General features: G+C 27.6%; 2 protein-coding genes and 2 long non-coding RNA genes across 19 annotated transcripts in view; 2 read left to right on the forward strand and 2 right to left on the reverse strand.

Annotated features, from left to right (window-relative positions):
- LOC105835511 (glutamate-gated chloride channel) overlaps positions 1-3,754 on the forward strand; it is a 56,794-nt gene extending 53,040 nt beyond the window's left edge. For 11 of the 15 annotated variants that reach the window (XM_012678877.3, XM_012678876.3, XM_012678881.3 and 8 more), the window contains 2 exons: positions 2,332-2,448; positions 3,263-3,754. In XM_012678877.3, coding sequence (XP_012534331.1) covers positions 2,332-2,448; positions 3,263-3,397 — 252 coding nt within the window. In that variant the 3' untranslated portion in view covers positions 3,398-3,754. Of the gene's footprint in view, positions 1-2,310; positions 2,449-3,262 lie in introns of those variants that run through there. The other 4 variants (XM_012678880.3, XM_012678883.3, XM_012678888.3 and 1 more) reach the window with 2 other exon arrangements.
- Positions 3,755-13,703: 9,949 nt separating this feature from the next.
- On the reverse strand, positions 13,704-15,229 carry LOC105834289 (guanine nucleotide exchange factor MSS4 homolog). Its single transcript, XM_012676645.3, has 2 exons — positions 14,392-15,229; positions 13,704-14,059 (listed from the first exon to the last, which is right to left on the reverse strand). Exons 1-2 carry the CDS (start codon positions 14,518-14,520, stop codon positions 13,826-13,828), a joined length of 363 nt encoding a protein of 120 aa, XP_012532099.1. The 5' UTR covers positions 14,521-15,229; the 3' UTR covers positions 13,704-13,825.
- A 6,105-nt stretch (positions 15,230-21,334) lies between these two features.
- LOC118644479 lies at positions 21,335-24,720 on the forward strand. 2 transcript variants are annotated; one of them, XR_004962257.1, is made up of 6 exons: positions 21,335-21,786; positions 21,870-22,010; positions 22,145-22,353; positions 22,615-22,683; positions 22,882-23,906; positions 24,020-24,720. It is a non-coding gene; the product is annotated as an uncharacterized LOC118644479 (long non-coding RNA). The 2 variants fall into 2 exon arrangements; XR_004962258.1 differs by lacking the exon at positions 24,020-24,720 and having other exon boundaries at positions 21,359-21,612; positions 21,689-21,786; positions 22,882-23,521.
- LOC118644481 lies at positions 23,753-25,401 on the reverse strand. The gene is made up of 2 exons (XR_004962259.1): positions 25,264-25,401; positions 23,753-24,897 (listed from the first exon to the last, which is right to left on the reverse strand). It is a non-coding gene; the product is annotated as an uncharacterized LOC118644481 (long non-coding RNA).
- Positions 25,402-25,523: the final 122 nt, after the last annotated feature.

Genomic DNA, 25,523 nt, shown 5'->3' on the forward strand with positions numbered 1-25,523 from the left:
TTATGTAACGTGTGTCTGATGACGTTTCTTTGAAATTTTGCAGCTTAAAAAAGTAAAATTATTTTTCATTCATATGTATTTTTTAGCAAAAACCGTTGACATTGTCATTTTCAAAATAAATAAATGAATAAAATTTAAGCATTAAAGACAATTTGTTATTTAAAAAGATTTTTTAAATATATTTGTTAATAACTGATATGAAAAAGATTTAAAAAAAATTGTTCACAATAATTTACAAATTTACAAGTGTAATAACAAACGATATTGTCTGATAATTTTTGCTAATTATATTTTAAAAAAATTGTATAATTTATAAACATTTTATATTTATACACAAAAATAATAACAATAAAATTTTCTTTCAATCTTAAAAAATGTTTTTTATAAACTCCATTTTTTCTTATAAATACAAAATGTTTATATTTTGTATTTCAAAATGTTTATATTTTATTTATAGATAATTAAAATACTTAAAACTTTCTTCCATAAGACTTTAACATTATTTTAGATTAGATATTACATATACATATATAAAATATATTAAGTATTTAAAATAGCGCCAACTTTACACTTTTTATGCATTGATTAACACACTTTGAAAAATAATGACATCCCACAAGATTATTATTCTGTTAATAATCTTTATATCAGATAAGAGTCTCCAGCTACATTAAATATTTCTGAAATATTCATGTTTCTAAGTAACATTCCAAAATTTTATATGTACTAAAATATCTATATTATGTAAAAGCAATAGTCATATATTAATTTAAAAAGCATCGGTTTTCTTATATACAAAATACGTTCAAAGAATACATCAGTATATATGAAATTGAGATATTTATTTTGTAAAAAAATAGAGTTAAAAGATTTTGTGAATTTGGCCAACGCTATAGTTTTTACTTATGAGAAATGCAACTGCTCGAGAATAAGCAATTTTAATAATACACAAAAAATGTTTATACAATGTACTGAACATTTCATTAACATTTGAACGTTCTGTGAATATTCTTTTATTCCGTACATACAAAATATTGAAAATATAAATTGAACATTTTATAAATATTTAACACTATCTGAATCGTGTATACAAACTTTTGACATGTTTATGCAGAAAAAAGTTATTAACAAAATTTAAATCAAAGCCTAAAACTTTAAACAGACATTATCAAAAATATATTACTTAATAAAAATTATTCGATTTTACAGACATCCTTTTAATTAAAAATTTGTCACTACTTTTCAGAAACATTTTGTATACTGCACCAATTATAAAAAGAAATACTAATCAATTCATAATTCTAGTTTTCCGAATAATGCAACATTCGTATTAAATCCAAATCATTTTAAGATTAAATTTCAATAATAAAAATAAATAATTTACGAACAAGCGCGTGTGCATTTTTTCTGTGATAAATTAATAAATTGATCAAAATTAATTTATTTATGTACTATATTAGAATATGATAAGTATTATAGATATCAACAAACCATCTAATTCATGTCAAAATAAAAGACAAAGAACAAAAATAAAAAACTGTCATAAAAAACAACGATTCACTCTTTGTTTCACTATTTAATTCATAGCTCTAATCCGTATTATATAATGTTAACATTATGTCAAAAAACTGCAATTGTATTTAGTTCACCTATAAAAAGTAAAACTGACGTACTTTTTGTATTTAATTGGAAGAGACAATTTGCCATTTCAATCAGTTACTCTCTATATTCTCAGTGATTTCTATAATCGAGTATACACTGTAAAAAAAGAGATGCATCCGCTAAAGCAGCGTGCATTTTTTTGTCCGTTTACATCAAATAATACTTTATTAATGCGTTCTTTTCCGAAAATACATTATATGCCTTTACGTGCAAGCTTAATTGCCTTTTCTTAACCTAGTACGCTTACATCGTTATTAGTATGCCTATAAAAAGCTGCGCCACCGATTATCTATTCATCTCACTATGTATCTTTCTAGAAGAGTAGATTACTTGATGCTGTGATAATGCAACGTTATGCCGTATTAAAAATAATGTTTTTGTTTTTATTTTTATCAATCGTTTGGGCTACACTTGCTTCTATACATATAAAAATAATAAAGGGATAGATAAATGTACGATAAAAAAAGGTCAAAAATTGAAGACCGTTTATGCATGTATAAAAATTTTTGAACCAAAGATTAAAAAAGAGGAATGATGGGGAGTTTAAAAAAAGAAAGAGATGCAAAAAAGGGCAAATCAAAAGGGTGGATCGTTGTTTAAGATAATAAAAATGACACTTAATTTGAAAAATAAGTTTCTTCTACGGAGACCCTGTCGTAGGGTAAAAAGAAGCGAGAGGGCGGAACTACTACCGGTAATACTACTGGACCGAACGAGATCGTCACTTGCACCAACTGCGGACCTAATCCCTGTACGCATACAGCTACGAATGGTTGCACCGCTGAGGTAAGCTCATTATATGTATGAACACAATAATCTTATAAATCTTACAGATATGAATTGACAAACATGATTGTATCTGTGCTCCTTTCCCTAAAAATCTGGAAATGTGTTTCACATATGCTTAAGATATGTATATACTTTTACATTGGATACGTCATTGAGATTATCTCTACAATATAAAATTATTTTGCATTTTTTAATATTTTTAAAGTAAACCTTGTATAATACATTATTTTTAATTCTGATGTAATTAATTTTTACTAGACAGAAAGCCATTCTAATAACGCTTCTCTTTATCACGTTGTAGCTCTATATTGTTATAATTTTTGACCTTAGCATTCATTCCGGTCTATATGAACCTTTATCTTTAAGAAAAAAAAAATTTTTTAATATATATTAAATTGAGCGTGATTTTTTTTACGTTAAGAGATTGAAAATTATAAAAGATTTAACAAACCTTAACACTTCACTTTTAAAATATTATGGGTTTCTAAATATTATCAAATTAAACATTGTATCGTTTTTTATTTTGTTTCGTCTTTTAAAAATAAAACTATATTAATTTTTTAAATTCTTATAGGGATAATACATTGCTAATTTGAAAGAAAATATTTAAATTTTATCATAGCAAGTGCTATTTCGAAATTACCATTACTATTTATTTTATTTGTATTTTTACTTTTACGAGAGTAATTACATCAAAATTTCAAAATTTGAACCCAAAAATTTCTTATTGAATTTTATAATGTTACAAGCGATCAATACGTTCAAATCGTAGAAATCTGAAATCGTAGTAACGAAATTTTCTTTCTTACAGCTAAGAAAAAAGGATCCGCCGCATCCAATAAGAGTGGCAAAAACGATCGACGTAATAGCCAGGATTACTTTCCCAGTCGCCTATTTCATGTTCCTCACTTTCTTCTTCATTCACTATAGGCACCTCGTAGACTAACGCACAACTCCGAGAGATCTCCCATCACTAGTACGAGCAACAACAAAGCTTTTCAATAAGTGACTACGTTCATACCATATAGAAGTCTACGATACTCGATCGTCTCTCAAGATTAAAAATATATCCAACAAAACCAAAGCATTCATGTAACAATCATACAATTGTCTCAGCTTTTTTATAAAGACAAGAAAGCGACATATGACACGCATAAGTAAATAAAAAAATTCTGGCGCTAAGTTATAAATATCATCTGATTATAATAAACAAGAAAAAAACCAAATCAAATAGATTAACTGTAATAGAAACGGCGGGCAAGGTTGAAAAACAAGAGAACCTTTTTCCTAAAAAAAAAAAGAAGGAAAACTTATTAATTCAGGGACATTCGAAAGCACGATTAAAAAAAAGTACCAACAATGGGTCCGTCTCCAACTATTCTTCATCTTCTCTCACGTGTGATAGTTCTTAAAAACACTCCTTTATGAAGGAAGTAGATAACGATCGCTTCGCGATCATGTGCAACGGCCACTTTGTTACATATTCTTTTCTCTTTCTTATATTGTAGATAAATAATAGAATGTGTCGCCAGCGGAATACATTGATCAAGCGGAAAGAATGACTCTTAGCTTAGTTCTTAGTTGACAATGAACAAATGTAATATATAATATTGCAGACGAACCTCTGTATTCTTAACATTTCTAAACTTAACATTCTTATGTGTTCCGAAATGCATTAACAGTACTAAAAATTTATAGTTTGCATATATACAGCATATTTTATCAAACGAACGTCATAAAAATAGATGTTCTTTAGACGTCTGTTCCTTGAATGTCACAATGCTGTATGAATATAGATTTTCAAGTTACTGTCAATACATTTCAGAATGTATCTTTAATCTCCGTATTTTTAACACCTTTTTCTTGCACAATTTCATAATTTATATTTGCTATAGGACCACTAGTAATTATAAAATTCAAGACAAAACTTGTTCTCTCTCTAGCACCAAATAGACTAATAATGACTATTATACAACTAAAAATAAATGATAATAACACTACCCAAGCAACAATTAAAAGGAAAGGAGAGGCTAAACAACATCTTATTCGTCATGTATGAACATTCATTTGACGCATTAAATGATTCAAAAACATCCAGTAAATACCTTTATACATAATTTAAATGCACCATTTAAAGATATCTAAAAAACATTATTAATACAATTAAAATTTGTAATTATCTAATAATTACATTAATACATCTTAATGTAATTATTAGATAATTACAAATTTTAATTCTATTAATAATGTAACTAAAATATATCGTACAAATATCAAATTTTTTTTAAGTAGAACTAAACAAAATTTTAATGTTAAAATACGTTTTATTTGTATTGCAATCCTTTTATTTGAAAATGAGGCTTTTGTTAGTCAAAAGAAAATCGTATAATGCTACGCCTTTTATTCTATCACGTGTGATTTTTACACTTATGAGAAATATAACTGTCGCGGCTACTATCTGTCATCAGTGTCGTATCTTATATTAAATTCTTAAAACCTTAATAAAGTGATATTGATAATAGATTAATTTAAAAAATTATAAATTTTAATGTTATATTTTAATGTTATATTTCAATGTTATTTATTATAATTTTAATAAAATATTAAATAGAGATAATATTTTAGAACTATTATTGTAGGTCATGATGAAATAAACTTATCCAATACACACACACGCGCGCGCGTATATGTATATATACACACACACACACACACATATATATATATATATATATATATATATATATATATATATGTATGTATGTATGTATGTACATATGTACGTACGTACGTACGTACGTACGTACGTACGTACGTACGTATGTATGTATGTATGTATGTATGTATGTATGTATGTATGTATGTATGTATGTATGTATGTATGTATGTATGTATGTATGTATGTATGTATGTATGTATGTATGTATGTATGTATGTATGTATGTATGTATGTATGTATGTATGTATGTATGTATGTATGTATGTGTATACATGTATATATTGAATAAAATTTTATTAAAATAACATATATATCTATTATTTAAAAAATAATAGAATCTGATGAGTTGAAAAATCAATCTATTGATACACAAATACACACACAACATACTCTGACGTTCCTAAAATATCTATATAAGTTCATGTAAAACCTTATTATAGGATGTCTATAACGTTCTGGCGACATCTAATCATTCGGCAACATAAACGAGGTATTCAAAACATATTTTTGGACATTAAATTGTTGCTTGAGTTTTATCATTCAAATAAAAATAGAAATTGAAAGAAAATACAAAGAATAGAAAGATTGATTTTGATATGCTAAGAATATAGATGTTCGACTGTGCTACCTGCACAACCAAAAAATGTCCGTGGACATGTCTGAGTCGTCACTAGTATTTTATCAGTATTGACCTTTTGCTTGTTGTGCTGCGCCTAATTCCAAGATCGTAATCAGAAATTAAATGTGAAATAATTTATATAAGCAGAAATGACAGTTACAGGATATTTCACGTAACATAATTGAGAAATGTGGATAAATATATTGAAAAGGCTAGGTAAATAGATAGAAAGCTGGATAGATAAAGCTTTCGTTGTGATATATTTGTAAGTGAACGATTTAGTTTATACGTCAAGTATCCTGTATTAAAATCTAACAGAATACTCTTTGATGAACAACCGAGTTGGAAACGAAGAGCCTACTCCTCCGTGCCAGAGTATACATACTATTTACTATGACGCATATGTGTGTGTGTGTGTGTGTGTGTGTGTGTGTGTGTGTGTGTGTGTGTGTGTGTGTGTGTGTGTGTGTGTGCACACCTCCATTAGCATGATATTAAGTGGAAGATATAAAATGCTACGGACACTTTACTTACTTTATAAGTAAAAGAAATACATTACTATGACAAACGCTAAACGAAAAAAAAAAAATCAGTACGCAATGTGCCCCTCATAAAAAAAAACTATCTACCTTTATATTACTGAAAGTAATAATCCTATACAGCACAGAACATTTCGGTATTGCTATAGCAACTTTACAACTTCTACTTTTTTTAATATTATTAAAATATTGCAATGTTACTGCAATGCTGAAATGTTATATTGTATTCTGTGCCGCATGGGAATACGCCATACGTCGCACTTTCTCTTTGACCGGATAATTATTATACATGTCTCTACAAGATATACAAACGTCAACTAGAGTCCGAAATGTATTGCATAGCTTGCGTACTATTTTAGATGCAACATCGCTACACTACTATTACTACTTTTATTATCACAATTAATGTTATTATACTGTTACAGTGACTATTTTAGTATTATTGCTATTACTATTACTAAAAGAGCAGGTGATATTATGGCAATTCTTCGTTAATATTTCCAATATTAGGTGACAAATTCTAATAATTACTTATAGAATCATTTATTTAGTAATCCATTATCATATGGCATTAATGGTACTAATATACTAATATATAAGTTACATTATAAAGCATTTTTACTTTTAAGCACTTTAAAACTTTTTCAAACTTAGACGTATTATTTGGACGCATCACATAAATGTATGTACACTTAAATATTATTTAACATTTTATTCGACTGTAAACATTTCGAATTATGCAAATAATAATATAGTTAAATAGTAACATGTTAGATAATAACAATTTTATCAATGTACTGTTAAACGTGCTAAGGTTTCACCAGGCCTAACATAACGTAATATGGCCTTTTTTCAAAGTTTTCATATCAAAGTAGTTATTCGATAAATTGATTGTAGTTCTATTGCTAATCTATGATTTACAATACATGCATTATAAATTTTTCATTTTAATTTATTATCTACATGTAGAAAGATGATGTACATGTACATACATATATCTTATGCAATGTTTTCTCCTTATTTTGAATAAATATATAATTTTTTACAAAACATTGTTTTTTAAACAAAAATAATTTTTAATTTTAATTATATTTTTGTGGCAGATTCACATTACCTTGTTTCTCTTCAAGTCATTACATAACGTCATCACATTTTTAAAATTTAACATAAGTAATAAATATTTCATAGCTTTAAATCTAAAATCGATTAAATGACACATTGATTATTGTAATGGCGCTAAGTTTTCAATTAAAAAACTTGACTATTAACAAAGTTATTGTATAAAACGTGAATGAAAATAGCCGTAATATCATCTTTTCTTCTGTTATTACACTGTTGTAATATTGCAAATCTTAGATGAGACGCGGAATCGAAAGCGCTTTCGAGGGCTTAATACTATTTATACTAATCGAATCGCACTTATTGTCCAGCAATATTATACAAACAGAAGACCAAGAAAACTGTGAGCCGAACGTATATTATATATTATATACAGAGTACATATTTCAATAATTGTGGCGATTATTCGAGGTCCAGTATAGATATTGCTTATAATATTATAAGGTTATATGATCTCGCTATTGTGTTGGACGCGTGTAAATAATATTTCAGGACATGTTGACACAGAGTACAAGTATACGTCCGCGCGCGCACACGATACACACGCACGCACGTGATGCGCGCGCGCCCGCACGGCATGATGAATGCGAATTAAAATTTAAAAGCATATATGTATGTATGAGGATCGATATCTCTGACGACGGTTAGCACTACTTTTTAGTTCTCAACATATGCAATATATTAAAAATAATCTGAAAAAAATAAAGCTGTATATCCCAGATAGCATTAAATATTCATAAAATTTTCTGTTTGTATTCCAAATATTCCATCTATATTAAAATAATATTTATAAATGGATCAAATATTAATAAAATGTTCAGAATATTGTATAAACATTTCTTATATGTAACGATTCTTCCAAATATGTAATGGTTATTGTATATGCATTTGAATATACAACGGATAATAATGGAATGTTTTTAAGAACATTTCAATATTGCTTTTATATTTTGTAAATATTCTCGAAATGTTACTTTGAGACATCATGAACATTTTCTGAAGATTTCAGAAATATTTAGCGTTAGCTGGGATTATTCAATTATGTAAAATTAAAATAACTCCAGATCTTGTTTATATAATACAATAAACTATTTACAGTAAAAAGAAACTGTATCTCCTTTAAATATTTACATTATGATAATTAATGTAAAAAGAGAGAAGAGCATTTAGATAATTGCAGATTTCGCTAACCGACGTCGAAAGAATTGAGCCTAAACGGTAAATACTCATTAACACAGATCTCATTTTATAACTAACTGCCAAAAGATTATAACTTTTACTGGCATATGAATATATACCATTAATTTGAAACTCTTCAACATTGTAAATTAGCAAAACAGAATTATGGAAGATTATAAAGCATCGATATTATTTAAGTTAAACTTATCTTAATTGGTTTAAATAAAATAGTTTCCAAAGTACAACTTAACTTTTAAATGCATTCGCTTCAATAATACTTATCATTTTATCAATTTATCCCAAAAAAACAGAAAAAAGTAAAACAAATAAACAACTTCGTAATTTTAGCATTATTTTAATTCCATAATATATAAATTTAAATAGTAATAAACTTTCAGTCTTGTCGTTATTAATTAATGGTAAAAATAAAAAAATGAAATAACTAAAAAGCTAAATGAAATAACTAAAGCTAACGATATTGCATTTTAATAATTAAAATTTTATTCATGTATTAACCTTTGATTTTATTGCATATCAATTTTATTTTAAACTTATATATAAAAAAATTATTTACGATTAGCGAAACACCTCAAATTAGCTCTATAACTTGGACAAATACTAACAAAATTTTATTCCTAAGCATTGCTTAGCAAGCAATATAAAAAAGCCGACGATAATTATTTAAACAAAAGTTATAAATAAAAAATTTGCGTGGAAAATGGAAAACCCATGTTGAACAAAACAATTACAGAATTTGTTTCAGGTCATAACTACAATGGGGTATAAAATGAATCTAGTTTCACGTGGAGCACTAATTGAAGGTGTTTCATTAATAAATAATTAATAATTACCGAAAAAATCTTATATGCAGTTATATCTTATATACAATTAAAATCATTATTATCAATAACTCTTTCAAAGAGTACTCTTCAAAGAAGTAAATACTAAAAGAATAAATAATAAACAAAAAATAAAATATATTCAATAGTTAGTTTTTTTTTTTACAAAGACCATCTTGATTTAACAAGTTATTTACCAAATATTTTGCAAAACTATTGCTTAATTAGAGAAGGATATTCACATAGAGAAGGATAGAGAAAGAATATTCAAAATTTTTCAAAAATATTTTAAAAATATTTCAATTGAAAAGTAAAATATTTCAAAAGTTATGAAATATGTCTACGTTTCCGAAACAGCTGGAAATAGCTCTCTGGAACAGCAAAATGTTGTGAATTTTTGCATTTAAAAAGGCTTATAAAGAAATTGTTAAAAAATCTTCAACTCTTCTGAAACATTACTAAATAGTTACTGAAATCTTTTTGAAATATTACTAACCGCATTTCTCTGAATAAAATAAATTTAAATATTTCACTACTGAAATATGTATGATAAAAAATGCAAAATATATATAATACAATTTTTTTTTTCGTATCACATTCTTGCATCTTAATACATAAATATAATAAAAATTTAAAGTTCATATTTAGATACATTTATCAACTTTTTTAAATTAAAAATAAAATTTTCTGTATTAAAAAACCGCTAAGTTAAAGCATTACGGTAAATTTTGTCATATTTATTATTTACTATTTATTATTTAATATATTACTTAATATATTACTCATTTTTCATTGTTATGATTATTATCCACAGTACAATTATACAAAATATATGTAATTTTATTGTTATATTACGAACAATACCCAAGTAGAATAATAACATAACTCAAAATAATGAAAATAAATCGTAGTTAGTCAAAACTTTTTATAATCGTGACTTTTAGTAATCAACTCGTAGTTCAACGGTATTTTGATGTCATAATGACTTTGTCTTGTTCTGCTTGACTATATTTGCAATTTACTGTATGTGATAAATTTTAGCGACATTTCTGTTGTAACATTTCATATAACATTTTGCAGAATCTTTTCAGAACTGTTATATATAAAATTGTGAAAAATCGAAATTTTTTTTAAAAATTTCCTCAACAATTGGTACTATACAAATATAACTATTATTATTTGTGTGTGTGTGTGTGTGTGTGTGTGTGTGTGTGTGTGTGTGTGTGTGTGTGTGTGTGTCAAACAAAAGAAATAGAAGAAAAAAAGAGAGGCGAGAGAGACTGAGAGAGAGAGAGAGAGAGAGAGAGAGAGAGAGAGAGAGAGAGAGAGAGAATGTCACAAAAAAATATTTTTAATTATAGACTAAATACATTTGTTGCACAATAATTGAGAGATTGAATATGATTACAAAATTAAAGGCAATTTGCTTCTTTTCTGCAAAAGAAAAGTAATATAGTTACTTTAGCTAATCATTAATATAATACTTCGAAGTTTGTTTCCATTGTAGTGTATTTCTAAATTTTTCAAAAAGTAAAGTCTAATTTTGTCAAACAAAATTTATTAGCAGTGATATTTATTTGTGTAGTAATATATATTGATTACAAAACCATTAATATCAAAGACCCTTAGTTTTCATAATTTAAGTGGAATATCGAAATTATTTGATGGTTTTTTCCTACTATTTTTCTGCATTATTAAATCATTATTAAACCAAAGCATTCTGTGTTTAAATTATCAAAATTTTAATCAATATGCGATATAAATGTCTTACATTTTATTTTTGATTCAATACATTTTATTGCAAAAATTATTATAATTTTAAGTCAAAACATACATACATGCAAATTTTAGGTATTTGTATAAAGTTTATTGCGAATATATCTGTCTATTTCTGACTCTATATACACTATATTGATCAACAAAACCTAATCATAGTGCTAAGTGTGCTCCATTTCTAATTTCCTGATTTTATACTTCTTTCTTCAAGAATTGTTTAAAATATTGATTGTAGTTTCTAAACTAACAATTGCTTCATATTGTTTCCTTTATTGATTTATAAACATACATTTTTTTATATTAAAAATCGAAATAAATATGATTTTAGTTCTAAACAAAATTTGAAAAATTACATAAATAATTTATATTTACAAGTCAATCAATATTTATATTATTTATCAAGCAAGAACTCTAAGCAAAAAATTCTAAAGCAAATTTTGAAGCAAAAAATAAACAAATCCTTAGTTTGCTTTAATATAAAAATGTATAATTAAAGATTTAAATTAAATTTATTACATATTGTTTAATAGTACTTTATATAGTATTTATATTGTATATTATTTATTATTATTAACTTCTTATCATTAACTTCTTTACTTCATTAACTTTGCTATTAAAATTTGATACAATACACATGCAATACAAGAAAAATTTGTTGCTTATGCTACTGTCTTTGCTTACATTATTTTTATTATAATATATAATAAAATAGGTGAGATATTTTAATAAGTTTTTTCATATTTATAAGTAATGTTTAATGATGATACAAAATAATTTAAGAACTATTTAACAAATTGTTGCTGCATATATGTATATTACTATCTTTTATATACTTTTTATACTGTAAAGAAACAAGAATTATTCAGACGACTAAATTAATAAATGAATTAATGTTATTAACGTTTAATGATCCATGGACCAAGACAAAGAGCAGTCGTACGGTTACTAAATTATATATTACCAATGATCTTTTAAAAAAATAACGTTATGATATTCAAATACACGGAGTTGTAATCAAAACTTTAGCATGTAATCGCATAATATTAAGAATAAGTCAGACAATGAATATATCTAAAATTGTATGAATATCACGACAAACGGATTACACACACACACACACACACACACACACACACACACACACACACACACACACACACACACACACACACACACACACACACACACACACACACACACACACACACACACATATACGTAACCAGTTTGTTGTAATACTTAATATACGAATGGCATAAAAAGCAAATAATACAATTACAATGATTGATACAGAATTTATTCAAATGCGTAATTAAACAGATTTTTAATTGTGAATAGAATTTTGTGGATTTATTGCATTGTATCAAAGATGTAATTTATCAGCTATTTGTAACATATTGTAATTGAATATTAAATTTTCAATATTAAAACAAGTTAAATCTAATTTTTTTATTAAATTATAATTTCTATTCATTATTGACATGATTTCTAAGGTCAATGTCACATGGATATTTATTGAAGATGCTATAAGAGAACATCCTATGTTGTGAGAAATATTACAGAATAAACATAATTATATTATATGAAATCCATCAATACATTTGATCTATTTTCAAATAAAGACATAACAAGTCTTTTTTAAAATAATTATTTAAATCAAATAAATCCTAATTAAAGCCAGCAATAGGTTTTTGTTGTATAAATTAATCTTTATTAAATTCATAAATTAAAAGAATGTATATAAAATCTAAAAACTCTAACAGATATTGCAAAATAACATTTTAAGTCCTTTTCAATGTAATAAAGTTATCAATCATCAATTAATAATCAATAAGTTGTTTGCTAAGTTCAAGTCTCAATAAAATTAAATCATTCAGTTAAAAAATAAATTTCAATTTCAATTAAAAGGTAAAATTTTCATAATCAGAAAGTACAATAGTGAATCCACATTTATAAGTTAAATTACCTATATAATATTGCACGCAAATGTAATTTAAAATAAAATAATAAACTTGTATTTTCAAAAAATATAGTTAGAATTTTACTTACAATATATTGTAGATAACAAGTCAAATATCTAGGCTTATTAAGTTAACTATTTAAAAAAAAATAAATTTACTTAGAAAACTTAAATAAAGATACTTTTATACACACACACACACACACACACACACACAAAAAGTGTGTATATATATATATATATATATATATATATATATATATATATTGATAGTTTCATACAAACATTATTTTATAATATGTATAATATTGTAATATCAAGAGACACGGTAGTGGCTCACAAGTGAACGCGCAGCGCAAGCCTGACCGTGCTCTTTACGCAAGTCTTTCTTTACATTCTTGTGAGTAAGTGAATGAATGAGTGATGAAATGAGCAAGCGAGTAAATGAGTGAATAAGCGAATGAGTGAGTTTGTGTGTATGTGTGTGCGTAAGGGCGTATATATTTATACATACATATATTTTATATATTTATATATATGTATATACATATATGTATAAATATATATATATATAGACATATATATATAAAATATAATTATTTTAATGTCTTATGTCTATTAAGCTCATTCATGTTTTACTCTACATAACGCAATATAGGACTTTTTAGTGGACAAATCGTGCCATCCTACTGGACCCCTTTCACAATCGGCACAAGCTAAATACTTGACATTATCCACTGTGTGCGACACACCAATATTTTCGAAAGTGTACATATCTTCTATTAACCAATAATCAGAAATCATTTCTGACTGATTCGCTTTGTCTTCAGCTTTACTGTGAATATAAGGTAAAGCAAACTGCAATAAAAAATGCTTTGTTAATTATTTGCTTATATAATTATTAAATTAAGCAATTATTAAATTAAACTATTACAATACTTTTTTTGAAACAAATTTAAAGACTATACAAATTCAAAATTTATGAAGCAACAAATGCACACAACAGACAATAATTTTTAGGTTATAAACATTTGGCGTGTAAAATACTCTAATGATGTATTAACTGTACACACAGCATTTAAAATAATTAAATTACTAGGACACGCAATAAATAATATTAAAATAAGGAATCGTATTTAAATTTCTCAAATATAATTAATGTACTTTATATGTACGGTATCAATACTTACGTCTATATTTATTAATCTGGCAGTTCCGACATTAAGCATTTTTGAAGAACAAAATATACAATAAATTTTGTCTTTATTTTTGCCTCCTGCATCTTTTTTCGATTCGATAATGTCTTTGTCCATCGGCATTGTTATACTTTAAACGTAAATAAATCTCAGAATAAAAGGTTAGTCAATCAGATCTGAAAATCTGAAATCACCTGTTCTTCTTAACTGATGCACTGGTGCCAACTGGTGCAAAAGTTAAATTGAGAAAAAATAGAGAGAAACCTGAGCGCGGTCACCGCGGCCTTCTTCGTGCCAGTGCGACCGCGATATTTGACTAACATCAGCGCCAAACATGACTGTAAAACTACGTGTCCACATCCACTTATCCACACTATCAATGAGTCTTTTTTGGTGTATGTCCGTGTTACATAGGCGCGAACGAGATGATATATTTACCTTCTCGCTAGCGCATATAATAAAAAATAATAATTTTGTTACTAACAGTTCGTGTGCATAGCACAGAACACAATTAAATTGTACACGTATGCATTTTTTTTAGTCCGTCCATTTTAGAACAACAAATCTATGAAAAGTCGCATTTATCTGCACTATTTACAGTACATATATAATACATGACAAACATATTTAATTTAACTAATAAGACAAAATTCAATTAATTGCTTAATTAATAATTACAATTAAATATTACAAATTGAGTGATTAATAATTCGGGAGAATTAAAAATGATCAGCGATTAATCGAGGACGTCTCTGCCTTTTCAATGTTTCATCTTACATCTTAGAATGATTGATTATTCGTCTCTTATTTAAATTTCCTCTTCAGCCTCTTCCTGGTTGCAAGAAACATTGCATTTTATCGAACTTAATGCGTTAAAATTCCTAAACTTTATATACACATTCTTTTTGTAAAAAAAAACAATTTATAAACTCTCACATCACATAATTTTTGATATAAATCTAATTCACGCAACATGCAATTAATTATTAATATACAATCTTTATCTCTCACCGACCGATGCGCAGCAGTGGAGTTATCAGCAGCAGCGTCGCTACGATGATTCTGCAACATAGAAACATAATGTTAAAATAAAATTAGCGTTCAAAAGAATTAATAATTCTTAACTTTTACTCTACACATAATTTTATAATTGCTTTTTAATTAAATATCTATTAAAATAATTATGCAATTTTTAAGATCTATATAAAAATAAAATTTTATTATATTTTAAATTGAATTTTAATTCTTTAATTGATATTTTTTAATCATTGAAATAAAACTGACAAATACAAAGGAAATATTAATTTTACGGAAATAAATAATAATGCTTACCGCTAAGTTGCTCCACTGATGCCCGATGCCTCTCCTATAGGCCTCCTCCTCCTTTCAGAAACTGCGAATCGTTAGTTAGCAACGATGATACTGTAACACACAAATATAAAATTTAAATTAAAATGGTGTTTAAAATAATCAATTTTATACACATTAATGGAATATAATGAGTCATTTATTTAGTTGACACTGCAAACAGTACGATAATGTATATTATATTAATTATATATAATAAATTCCACATTTTACTTAAATAATTAAAAACAAACTTTAATATATTATACTATAAAAAAAACGTATTATAATATAATACTATAAAACAATTAATAAGACAAAATTATCAAACCATTGTAAAAATAAAAAAGAACTTATTTTCTAGCGAATCTACAACGGTCTACTATATCTGTATGTTTCAAAAACAGAAATCTTCAACTGGATAATTGCAGCAAAGGGAAAATTAGTTGATAAAGCCAAAAATTTAATGTTTCAAAGTAGTTGCATAAAACAACAAAATATTAAACCAACAGAAAACGTAAAGGAAATACCAACCAAAAAATAATAGGTAAAATTAGAATTGAAGAACGAAATAATAAAATTATATTACATTAATGTAATATTTTCAGATTTATTCTTAAATGATTCCTATGTATGATGGTTAAACATAAGAAATAATCCTTAGGAAGAAGTTTTTATCCATTGGAAAAATATTTATTAATTGAGACAAAAATAAGAAGCTATCATTGCACATTTTATCGAAAAATGGCCTATTTCAAATTGATCTAATGTTGACATTCTGGTAAAATAATAATTATTAAAATTCTGATCTCTCTCCCTCAAAGTTGCTGATAATATATTTTATGACAAATTTTGAACAGCTGTTTTCAAATCGTTCTTGTAATCTGTACAATTATTATAATTCATTTTTTATGACAGAGTCAATTACAAAAAAAGTACTCGTAACAAAGAAAACATACAAATTGACATTGAAGATTTAAACTCACTTTTCGAAAGTGAATACATACTATATACATATATTAAACCAAATAAAAAATATATAATGATACTTTTGTACTGTAACGTTTACATTGTAATGAAAAAAAATGTTCCGTTAATATTAATCTATTTCTCAATGTCATCACGAAAATTTATTCTTTAATTTTTTTATGTATTCGATTTTTTACTGTTATATATAGAATTTGTAATTTCTGTTTTTGCCAGTTGAGTTAAGTAACAATAAACACTATCTACATGTTTAAGTAATTTTGATTTAGAGTTGACTATTCCTTTGGTTTTTTGTGAGAAAAATGTAATAATATTCATTTTTTTATATAGACCTTAATCTGTCAATCTGTCGAAAAGATGCTAAAGTCTAATACACATTAACACGCAGTTTCCTTATAACTTATATTTAGCAATAATTGAAAAAAAATATTGTCTAATAATAAATTTAAAATATATTTTTGTATACCCGTGAATTAATTCATAAGATAAAAAGTAACAAACAGTTTACGTTTTAAAAGAAGTTTCTAAATGTTTTTTATCTTATAAACTAAAAACTACTCTCGAACAAATTAAGGCCTCTACAGATAAATAAATATTATGTTTTTGCTCACAAAAAAACTGAAGGAAATAAAGTAGATGTAAATCAAAATCTCTCTGAACATGTTGGAAGTGTTTATTGTAAGTGTGATATGGTACATATGCATATCACAATATTTTCTCATTATTTCTCAAACTTAATTAATTTTTACAAACATACAATATGTACTGTAATTATAAAAATATGTTTTTATGCAAATATAATAAAAAGTTTAATAAATATTCTACATAAGTACAATTGTGTAAAATGTAACGTATCTCTTTTGTGACGGATACTAAAGTTGTAAAACAGCTAATAATTCTATGTTATATTTTACCACAAAAGGGAAGACTGATTGAAAAGAGCCACTGGAAATTTTCCATTCAAGAATGTATTCCCTGTTTAAAAAATGATATCAAAGCATAGAACTATCCAAGAAATACCAAAAAATGTCGCTAGAATTGTTATAACTATTCAGCACGACACCTTTACTCGAGAGTCGTCTTGATTTCGCGTATTTAAAATTATGTGCACAATTTTAAACGCCAGAACTCTGTTTAAAAACGATGTCAAAGCACGGAGCTATACGAGAACTACCGAGATTTGTCGCCAGAATTGTCATAAATATCCAGCACGACACATTTTTTCGAGTGTCGTGCTGATTTCGCGCATTTAAAATTATGTGCACAATTTTAAACAATAGAACTCTGTTTAAAAACGATATCAAAGCACGGAACTATACGAGAACTACCGAGATTTGTTACCTGAATTGTCATAACTATCCAGCACGACACATTTTTTCGAGTGTCGTGCTGATTTCGGACCCGAAAAATTATTTGCAAAGATTTAATCGTCAGAACTTTGTTTATAAACGATATTAAAGCACAAAACTATACAAGAACTATTGAGAGTTTTCGCTAGAATTGTCATAACTGTTCACCACGTCACTTTATATTTAAATCAAAGTTATTATTATAATTAATTTAAAGTAATTTTTCAAGAGATAGAATTAACATATTAATTAATATATAAATATTGATGGATTCCCGTAGAAAAAATTATGCAAAAATTACTGCACCAAAAATTGTATGCTTTTGTGCATGAATTATTGTGGATTTTACCGAATTTTGTACAATGTTTTCACCTTCAAAATTTTTCTGCACAATATTTTGCAGAATTGTATGTAATGTTTTCTGAAATTTTTTGTATTCTGAAAAAATTACATTAAGTTCTGTAAAATTTTCTGCAAAAAATTCTGAAGGCAAAAACTTTGTACAAAAATCTGTAAAACTGCAGAAATTCGTGCCCAAAAATATGTAATTTTATGAACAGTAATTTTTGCATAGTTTTTTCCTACAGATTTCCTCTAACGAAAAGTAATGACAGTCAATTTTGGCCTATTTTATTAAAAATTGATGAATTAAAGCAACTCAGGCCATTTGCAATTGCTGTTGATCATGGATGTATTAAGCTTAATAACAATAATATTTTTTTAGACAAATTCATTTAAAAATGAAAATTTCTCAAACAGAAAGTTTGCATTTAAATAATCGAGTTTTAAAAGTAAACAGTAGTTAGATTCTTTGCGATGCCTTTATATACGTGTGTAAAATTTTTATCTTTTATCATAGCTGTACCAAATATTAAACCAAAGTCTATTTTTAAACAATTGAATGACTTTCCCAGAATTAAAGTCAAACCCACAAAAAAATGAATTTTATTTACAGATTAATAAAGATTATCACAAAAAAGTATTTTATGTAATTAAAAAATTAGACTTATCACAAATGTTCCTTTAGACTATATGCATTTTGTATTAGAAATTATGAAACGTTTATTAAATTTTTGGATTAAAGACATTCACGAAACTCGTCTAATAAAAAAAATATCGATGCGATTAATAAAAAACTAAAATTAATATACAAATTAACTCGTCATAAATTTCCAAGAAAACTTGGGCTAATAATAAAATATGACTGATGGAATGCGGTTAAATTTAAACTTTTTGTTACATTATTGTCCATGGATGATAAAACCATATTTTAAAATGCATTATTATCTGCATTTTTTATCTTTACATTGCGCAATTCGGATACTAATATGTGACAATTTAATAACAAAATATATTTAGGCAAATAAATTATTATAATATTTTGTAAAAAAATTTGGTGATTTATATGGATAAGAATTTCTAAATCATAATGTTCATAATCTCATTCATTTAACAGAAGATGTAAAGAAATTTGATTTACTGGATAAATTTAGTTGTTTTCTATTTGAAAGCTATATGTATAAAATTAAAATAATGTTGAAAACATCAAATAAATCATTATCACAATTTATAAAAAGAATTAACAAATTTAATATTGTTTTAATATTATAATAAACTATGATAGAGTTATAATTAAATAAAATCTTAATACTAGTTTATGATTTACAAAATCTTAAATTTCTTGCTTACTGTGATGTGTACGTTACACTTACCACTTATGATTTGCGATGCCGTTCTATATAACGCCGGGTCGTTCCACATCCGTCGCGTTCTAAAAATGAGAAAAATATGCAATTAAGAATAACGATAGAAATTTCTTTCCTGCTCACAGTCAACTTCGTAGGCCACGATTAACGTATCGCGATTTGCGTTCGAACGAGTATGGATGTATAGATACGCGTTCGAGCGAATATTATAATTGCGACGCAAATTTAACGTAAATGAGACACTTACCGATTAAATACTTTGTAATATCACTTGTTCCAGTGGCGGCAGTCTTTCCACATTCGTTGCGTTCTGAAAATAACGAGTAAATGTGAATTAAAATGAGGCGGTTTCATTTATCGTGCGGATTAACTTCGCGCGGTGATTCCTTGGCTCTCTTCGCGGGGTAAGAGCAATAAAAAATAGCCATGGCGCCATCACCCGGCAGCGACAGATTACACACCTTAATGACCCAATTATCGATCGCTACGCAACAGTGGCTAGATCGATAAAGTCTACGACTTTCTTACTCTGCGTAAGATGCCTAGAAATGAATTATCAGGAGAAACAACTCTATGCACGTAACCCGCACCCAAACATTTCGTACATTGACCGACGTAATTTTTTTGAACGACACTTTTTTATAACAATTGTCGCATTATCGCGAAAATGCGATTATCACCTACATTAATCGCTCCGATCGCTCGCGAGAATAATTATACAAGAAATACCAAAATGTGAAATAAAATGTGTCGAGACGTGAAACGCGATGAGACTTATTCGACCGTTCAATGACTTTTGTTACAATGTCGAATTAAATGTAAATTTCACTTACAAATCGAACGTCGCAACGATATCCGCTCCCAGAGCCAATGCATCTCAGGATTGTTACGGATTCTGCAAGTGAAAAAGGAACGCTGTTAATTAACATGGCGAAGGGATGAGATACTTTTCCCGCGCGATCGACTTTTGCACGAAATTTATTGTCGCATGTTACAATCGCGCGACCGCTCCACACGTCGCGATTTACGCTGCGAACGAGGATACGCGTTCAAACGGAACACAGTACAAAATAAATATATGTTATAATCACCAATTAGACAAATTGCGATGCCACTCGATCGGGAGCTGATCTGTCCCGTGCCCCGTTCCGTTCCGGAAAGAAATATACTATTATAGGGGTTCACTTTTCTTCCGGAACGGAACGGGACACAGACAACTCTATTAAGTTGGCCAGAGATGATCGTTTCTGGCGCTAAGTTCACGCGTCAAGTCGAGTGCCTCTGCGATATATATCATTTTGAACTCTTCGTTTTCGCACTAATAAGGCTAATTATTATTAATTCATGTTTAAATTATGTTTCATAAATTATAATTACTTTTCCATAAAAAAAGAAGGTATGTGTAAATTAAAATATAAGTCCAATCGATATCCCACATCGATCGATAATTGAATCGATACATTATCGAAACAATAATATACCATTTAATATTATAATATTAAATGAATTATTTTATCTATGCATAAATTTATATTAAATAATAGAAAAATATTGTTTTTTTTATGAAAATGTATTTTTTTATTTACAATGTTTTTTTGCAATTGTTTTTGAGGACATTGAATAGTGCATCCATCTTAACCTTCCTAACGATTAAACGTTAACCTATCTTTCGAGGTTTGTGTTGATTTTATTTGTGAGGAGATAGTAGGTTTTATTAATTTAGAAAGAATGAGGAGCGGCGATAACGAAGCGCCTAATATTCAGTTTAAAAAGAAGAAGACGAAACCTTTGAGGAAACGCGAGACTCTCTCGGATGACAATGTCAGGTTCCGATTGCACATTAATTTGTTTTTAATTAAATGTGTAACATATAACTTAGATTAAGAAATTTATTTCAAGGAGAAAGGAGAGATGAAGATCATTCAGAAACTCCGGGAGTGACTAGCTGGCGTCGATATTGTTTGGCGCTCGGAAAAAACGTCTCGTCCGATATGTTGACGGTAAGATAATTTTATATGTATACGTAATAAAAGTAAAATACACGATAGATAGGAAAGGTAACGCGAGATCTATGTTAATTTAGTCGGATCCCTTTAATGAAAACCGGAGGAATAATGAATATGGCTGCGCTAAAGAATACAAAACATAAGCTCAATGATGCACGACACTGACATTGGAAAGCAATTTAACACAGAGAACAATAAACCAACGAGGACGAAGAAATGTACGTACGGCGACGTTTGGTTCTTTCTCTCTCACGTTTATTATCGATAATTAATATAAGAGAATGTATATCGCTGAAATTATTAATCGTTGCATTTGTATATCTTGTATCCTTATATAATTATTTCTGTACAGGGTCAAGTATATGAAAGAAGAATTGTCAAAGCGCAAAATAATAACGATGCAGCGAATAGTATGAGTAATGATACGGGATCACATTGTTCACCAGAGAAAACAGTGTTGCGTGTGGTACTGCAACATTTGAGGCAGAGCTCAACCAATTGTAGCGAGGAAATGCTTTTGAATCAAATGTTATCTGGTCCAGAAGTCAATCTTGGCATAGAGTGAGTACATTTGTATTACAATTATACAATAAATATTTTTAAAATGTTAAATGTATATTGCATGCAAATGTGTAGAATTAATTTGTCAAAATATGAAATACACATGATACATGTAGTATTCTTAAGTTATCAAAAATTTATTAACTACATTGACATTTACTAACTACGCATTTTTTGTTTTTATACATATAACTTCTTCATGTTAGATATAATTTTGTTCGCTCGATTAATCATTTCGTTTTTTTGTCAATTTTTTTTTAGGTGACTAGGAGGAAAGCCAGCGTAGCCACGATATCTCGGCCAATGAGCAGCACACAGGATATGACAAAGGTAAATTATCTTGTTTTTAGCTTTGAATTTTCACTTTTATAGAGCTTGTATTTCTATGAGATTTTTCAATGCGATTGTTCCCTTACGTTCCGCACTACCAACACAATGACGCCCATAAAGATTATCTGTATTTATTTTTTATTTTTGTTCTTTTTATGTTGTCTGCATTTTTCTACATTCGTCTTGTGCTTTATACAGAACACCGTGAGGCAGTGAAATGCTGTTTCTGGACGTATGATTCGCAGAAGGCCATCTTTCAGCTGCGAATCTTCGAAATGGGAGATCGAAAAACTAGATCGTACTGAGTTAGTAATATTATTGTGGACTTAGATTTCTTTTTATAAATATCTTGCACTAGTATTTAAAATATCTATTGATCCTTATGATACAATCATTATGTTTTCATAAAAAAATAAAAATTGGAAGATATTTTTTTATATTTAATTGAGAACATTGTAATTTGTGATTATTTTTTGAAAATTTTTACAAAAAATTAATATTTATATAAAACATTAGAAACTCCTACAAATTTTTGCTTTCAATAAATATTTTTATATATTTATAGAATTTTTCTATAATTAGGATTGCTGAGTAATCAGAAATTAAGCGATAGATTATAAATATAGATAACTGTTTGGTAAAATTTTTTTATAGTATATATAATTACACATGATTATGCATAATCATAAAAATATTTTATGTATAATTGTAATGTACACTTTATATAGATGTAAAAATCAATAGTTTATATGAAGAATTTCAGAAAAGATGCGATTTCCTTAACATGTATGAAAAATATTTCAATTCGTATAAATAAATATGAGAAATTTATTTTTAATTGTAAAATTATACAAAAAATCTATAAATTCTAAAAAATTCTAAAATTTCTAAACTTTTTACTAAGAAAAATTATAGTTTATAATTCAAAATATATACATGTTCAACGATGCTGCTGATTGTTAACCACGCAACGTTCACTCGATAAACTAACTAGCTGCTTTGAGTCTGTTAAAACTCCTCTCTTTTAGCTCTTGTGATAAACGATTCTCAGTTTTGGACAAGAATTGGCGGGAATTCTACCTTTCTGTTCTGCATATAAGTTAAGATTTCGTTATCATAGCGCTATTTATTCAAATATATAAATATTTAAATATTAGATCTGTGTTTTTGTGAGAAATTCAAGTAAAGGCTTAATTAACCATGGCGAAAACAATGTGCGAACGGTATGTTTTTATTTCAATCTGAAAAATATTTATTCCTGTAATAAATGTACAGAAATACATGTATTTTAGATGCTGATTTATTATTGATACCTATCTCTGTTTTGTAATTATAGAAATAATTCTAAGAGAACGTCGTACATTGATTGGGATGAATATTTCATGGCTATTGCGTTCCTTTCTACAAAACAGAGCAAAGATCCTTGCACCCAGGTCGGCGCGTGTATCTTTAATAGTGACAAAAAAATTGTTGGAATTGGATACAACATGGAATGCAGTGACGATGAGTTTCCTTGGAATAAGGGTCCTCACACTAGTTTAGATGCAAAATATCTTTATGGTACACCCAGAAATTTGATATTGACAGTATTAAATATTGACCAGTGATTTATTTTAAATATTAAAATTACAACTATTTTAATACTGTTTTAATATTCAAATAATAAGTAATTATTATAATCATTGGCTAATTTAATACTGTCAGTATTAAATTTCTGTAAGAACAATATATAATAAACAATTTTTTAAATAAATTATGAAATAGTTTAAGGATCTATTACACATACTGTTCCTGCAAAGTAAATTAAGATAAAATTATATTATTATCTATACTTTATTAAATTACATACATATATAAGTTATCTGAATAATATATTTAGCAACATATTTTTATAGATGGTTTATATTAATAAAAATAACATTATTTATAAAAATAACAAAAGAAATTTTAGCTTGTATATAAGTCAACAATTGTCGCATTATCGCGAAAATGCGATTATCACGTTAATCGCTTCGATCGCTCGCGAGAATAATTTATACAAAAAATATCAAAATGTGAAATAAAATGTGTCGAGACGTGAACCGCGATGAGACTTATTCGACCGTTCCATGACTTTTGTTACAATATCGAATTAAATGTAAATTTTACTTGCCAATCGAACGTCGCAACGATATCCGCTCCCAGGGCCAATGCATCTCAGGATTGTTACGGATTCTGCAAGTGAAAAAGGAACTCTGTTAATTAACATGGCGAAGGGATGAGATACTTTTCCCGCGTAATCGACTTTCGCACGGATATGCGAATATCGGATATTACGGTTGCATGCGACCGCTCCACGCATCGGGATCTACGTTTAAATGAGGAATACACTTCGGACAATGCAAGATTAATTACCGATGAAGCGATTTTTAGCGATGCGATATCACTCGCGGCCTTTCCCGCGCGATCAATTTTTGCACGGAATTATTGTCGCATGTTACAATGTCGCGCGACCACTCCACACGTCGCGATTTACGCTACGAACGAGGATACGCGTTCAAACGGAACACAGAGTACAAAATGAATATACGTTATAATTACCAATTAGACAAATTGCGATGCCACTCGATCGGGAGCTGATCTGTCCCGTGCCCCGTTCCGTTCCGGAAAGAAAGTGAACCCAGCGTCCCGTTCCGTTCCGGAAGGCGTGTGAACCCCTATAACAGAGAGTTGTATTACGTTGGCTCGAGCCAGAGATGATCATCTCTAGCGCTAACTTCACACGTCAAGATGAGTGCTTCTGCAATATATATATATACCGTTTTGAACTTTGCGTTTTTCACACTAATAAAGCTAATTAT

The sequence above is a fragment of the Monomorium pharaonis genome, chromosome 1, assembly GCF_013373865.1.
Source record: "Monomorium pharaonis isolate MP-MQ-018 chromosome 1, ASM1337386v2, whole genome shotgun sequence".
NCBI classification, from domain to species: domain Eukaryota; kingdom Metazoa; phylum Arthropoda; class Insecta; order Hymenoptera; family Formicidae; genus Monomorium; species Monomorium pharaonis.

What these genes read in the sequence shown, in the direction of transcription:
- LOC105834289 (XM_012676645.3), bottom strand. Translation starts at nt 14,520, where the DNA reads ATGCCGATGGACAAAGACATTATCGAATCGAAAAAAGATGCAGGAGGC. An exon ending in CCAGATTAATAAATATAGAC is followed by an intron (nt 14,060 to 14,391) that starts GTAAGTATTGAT and finishes TTTTTATTGCAG; the next exon opens with TTTGCTTTACCTTATATTCA.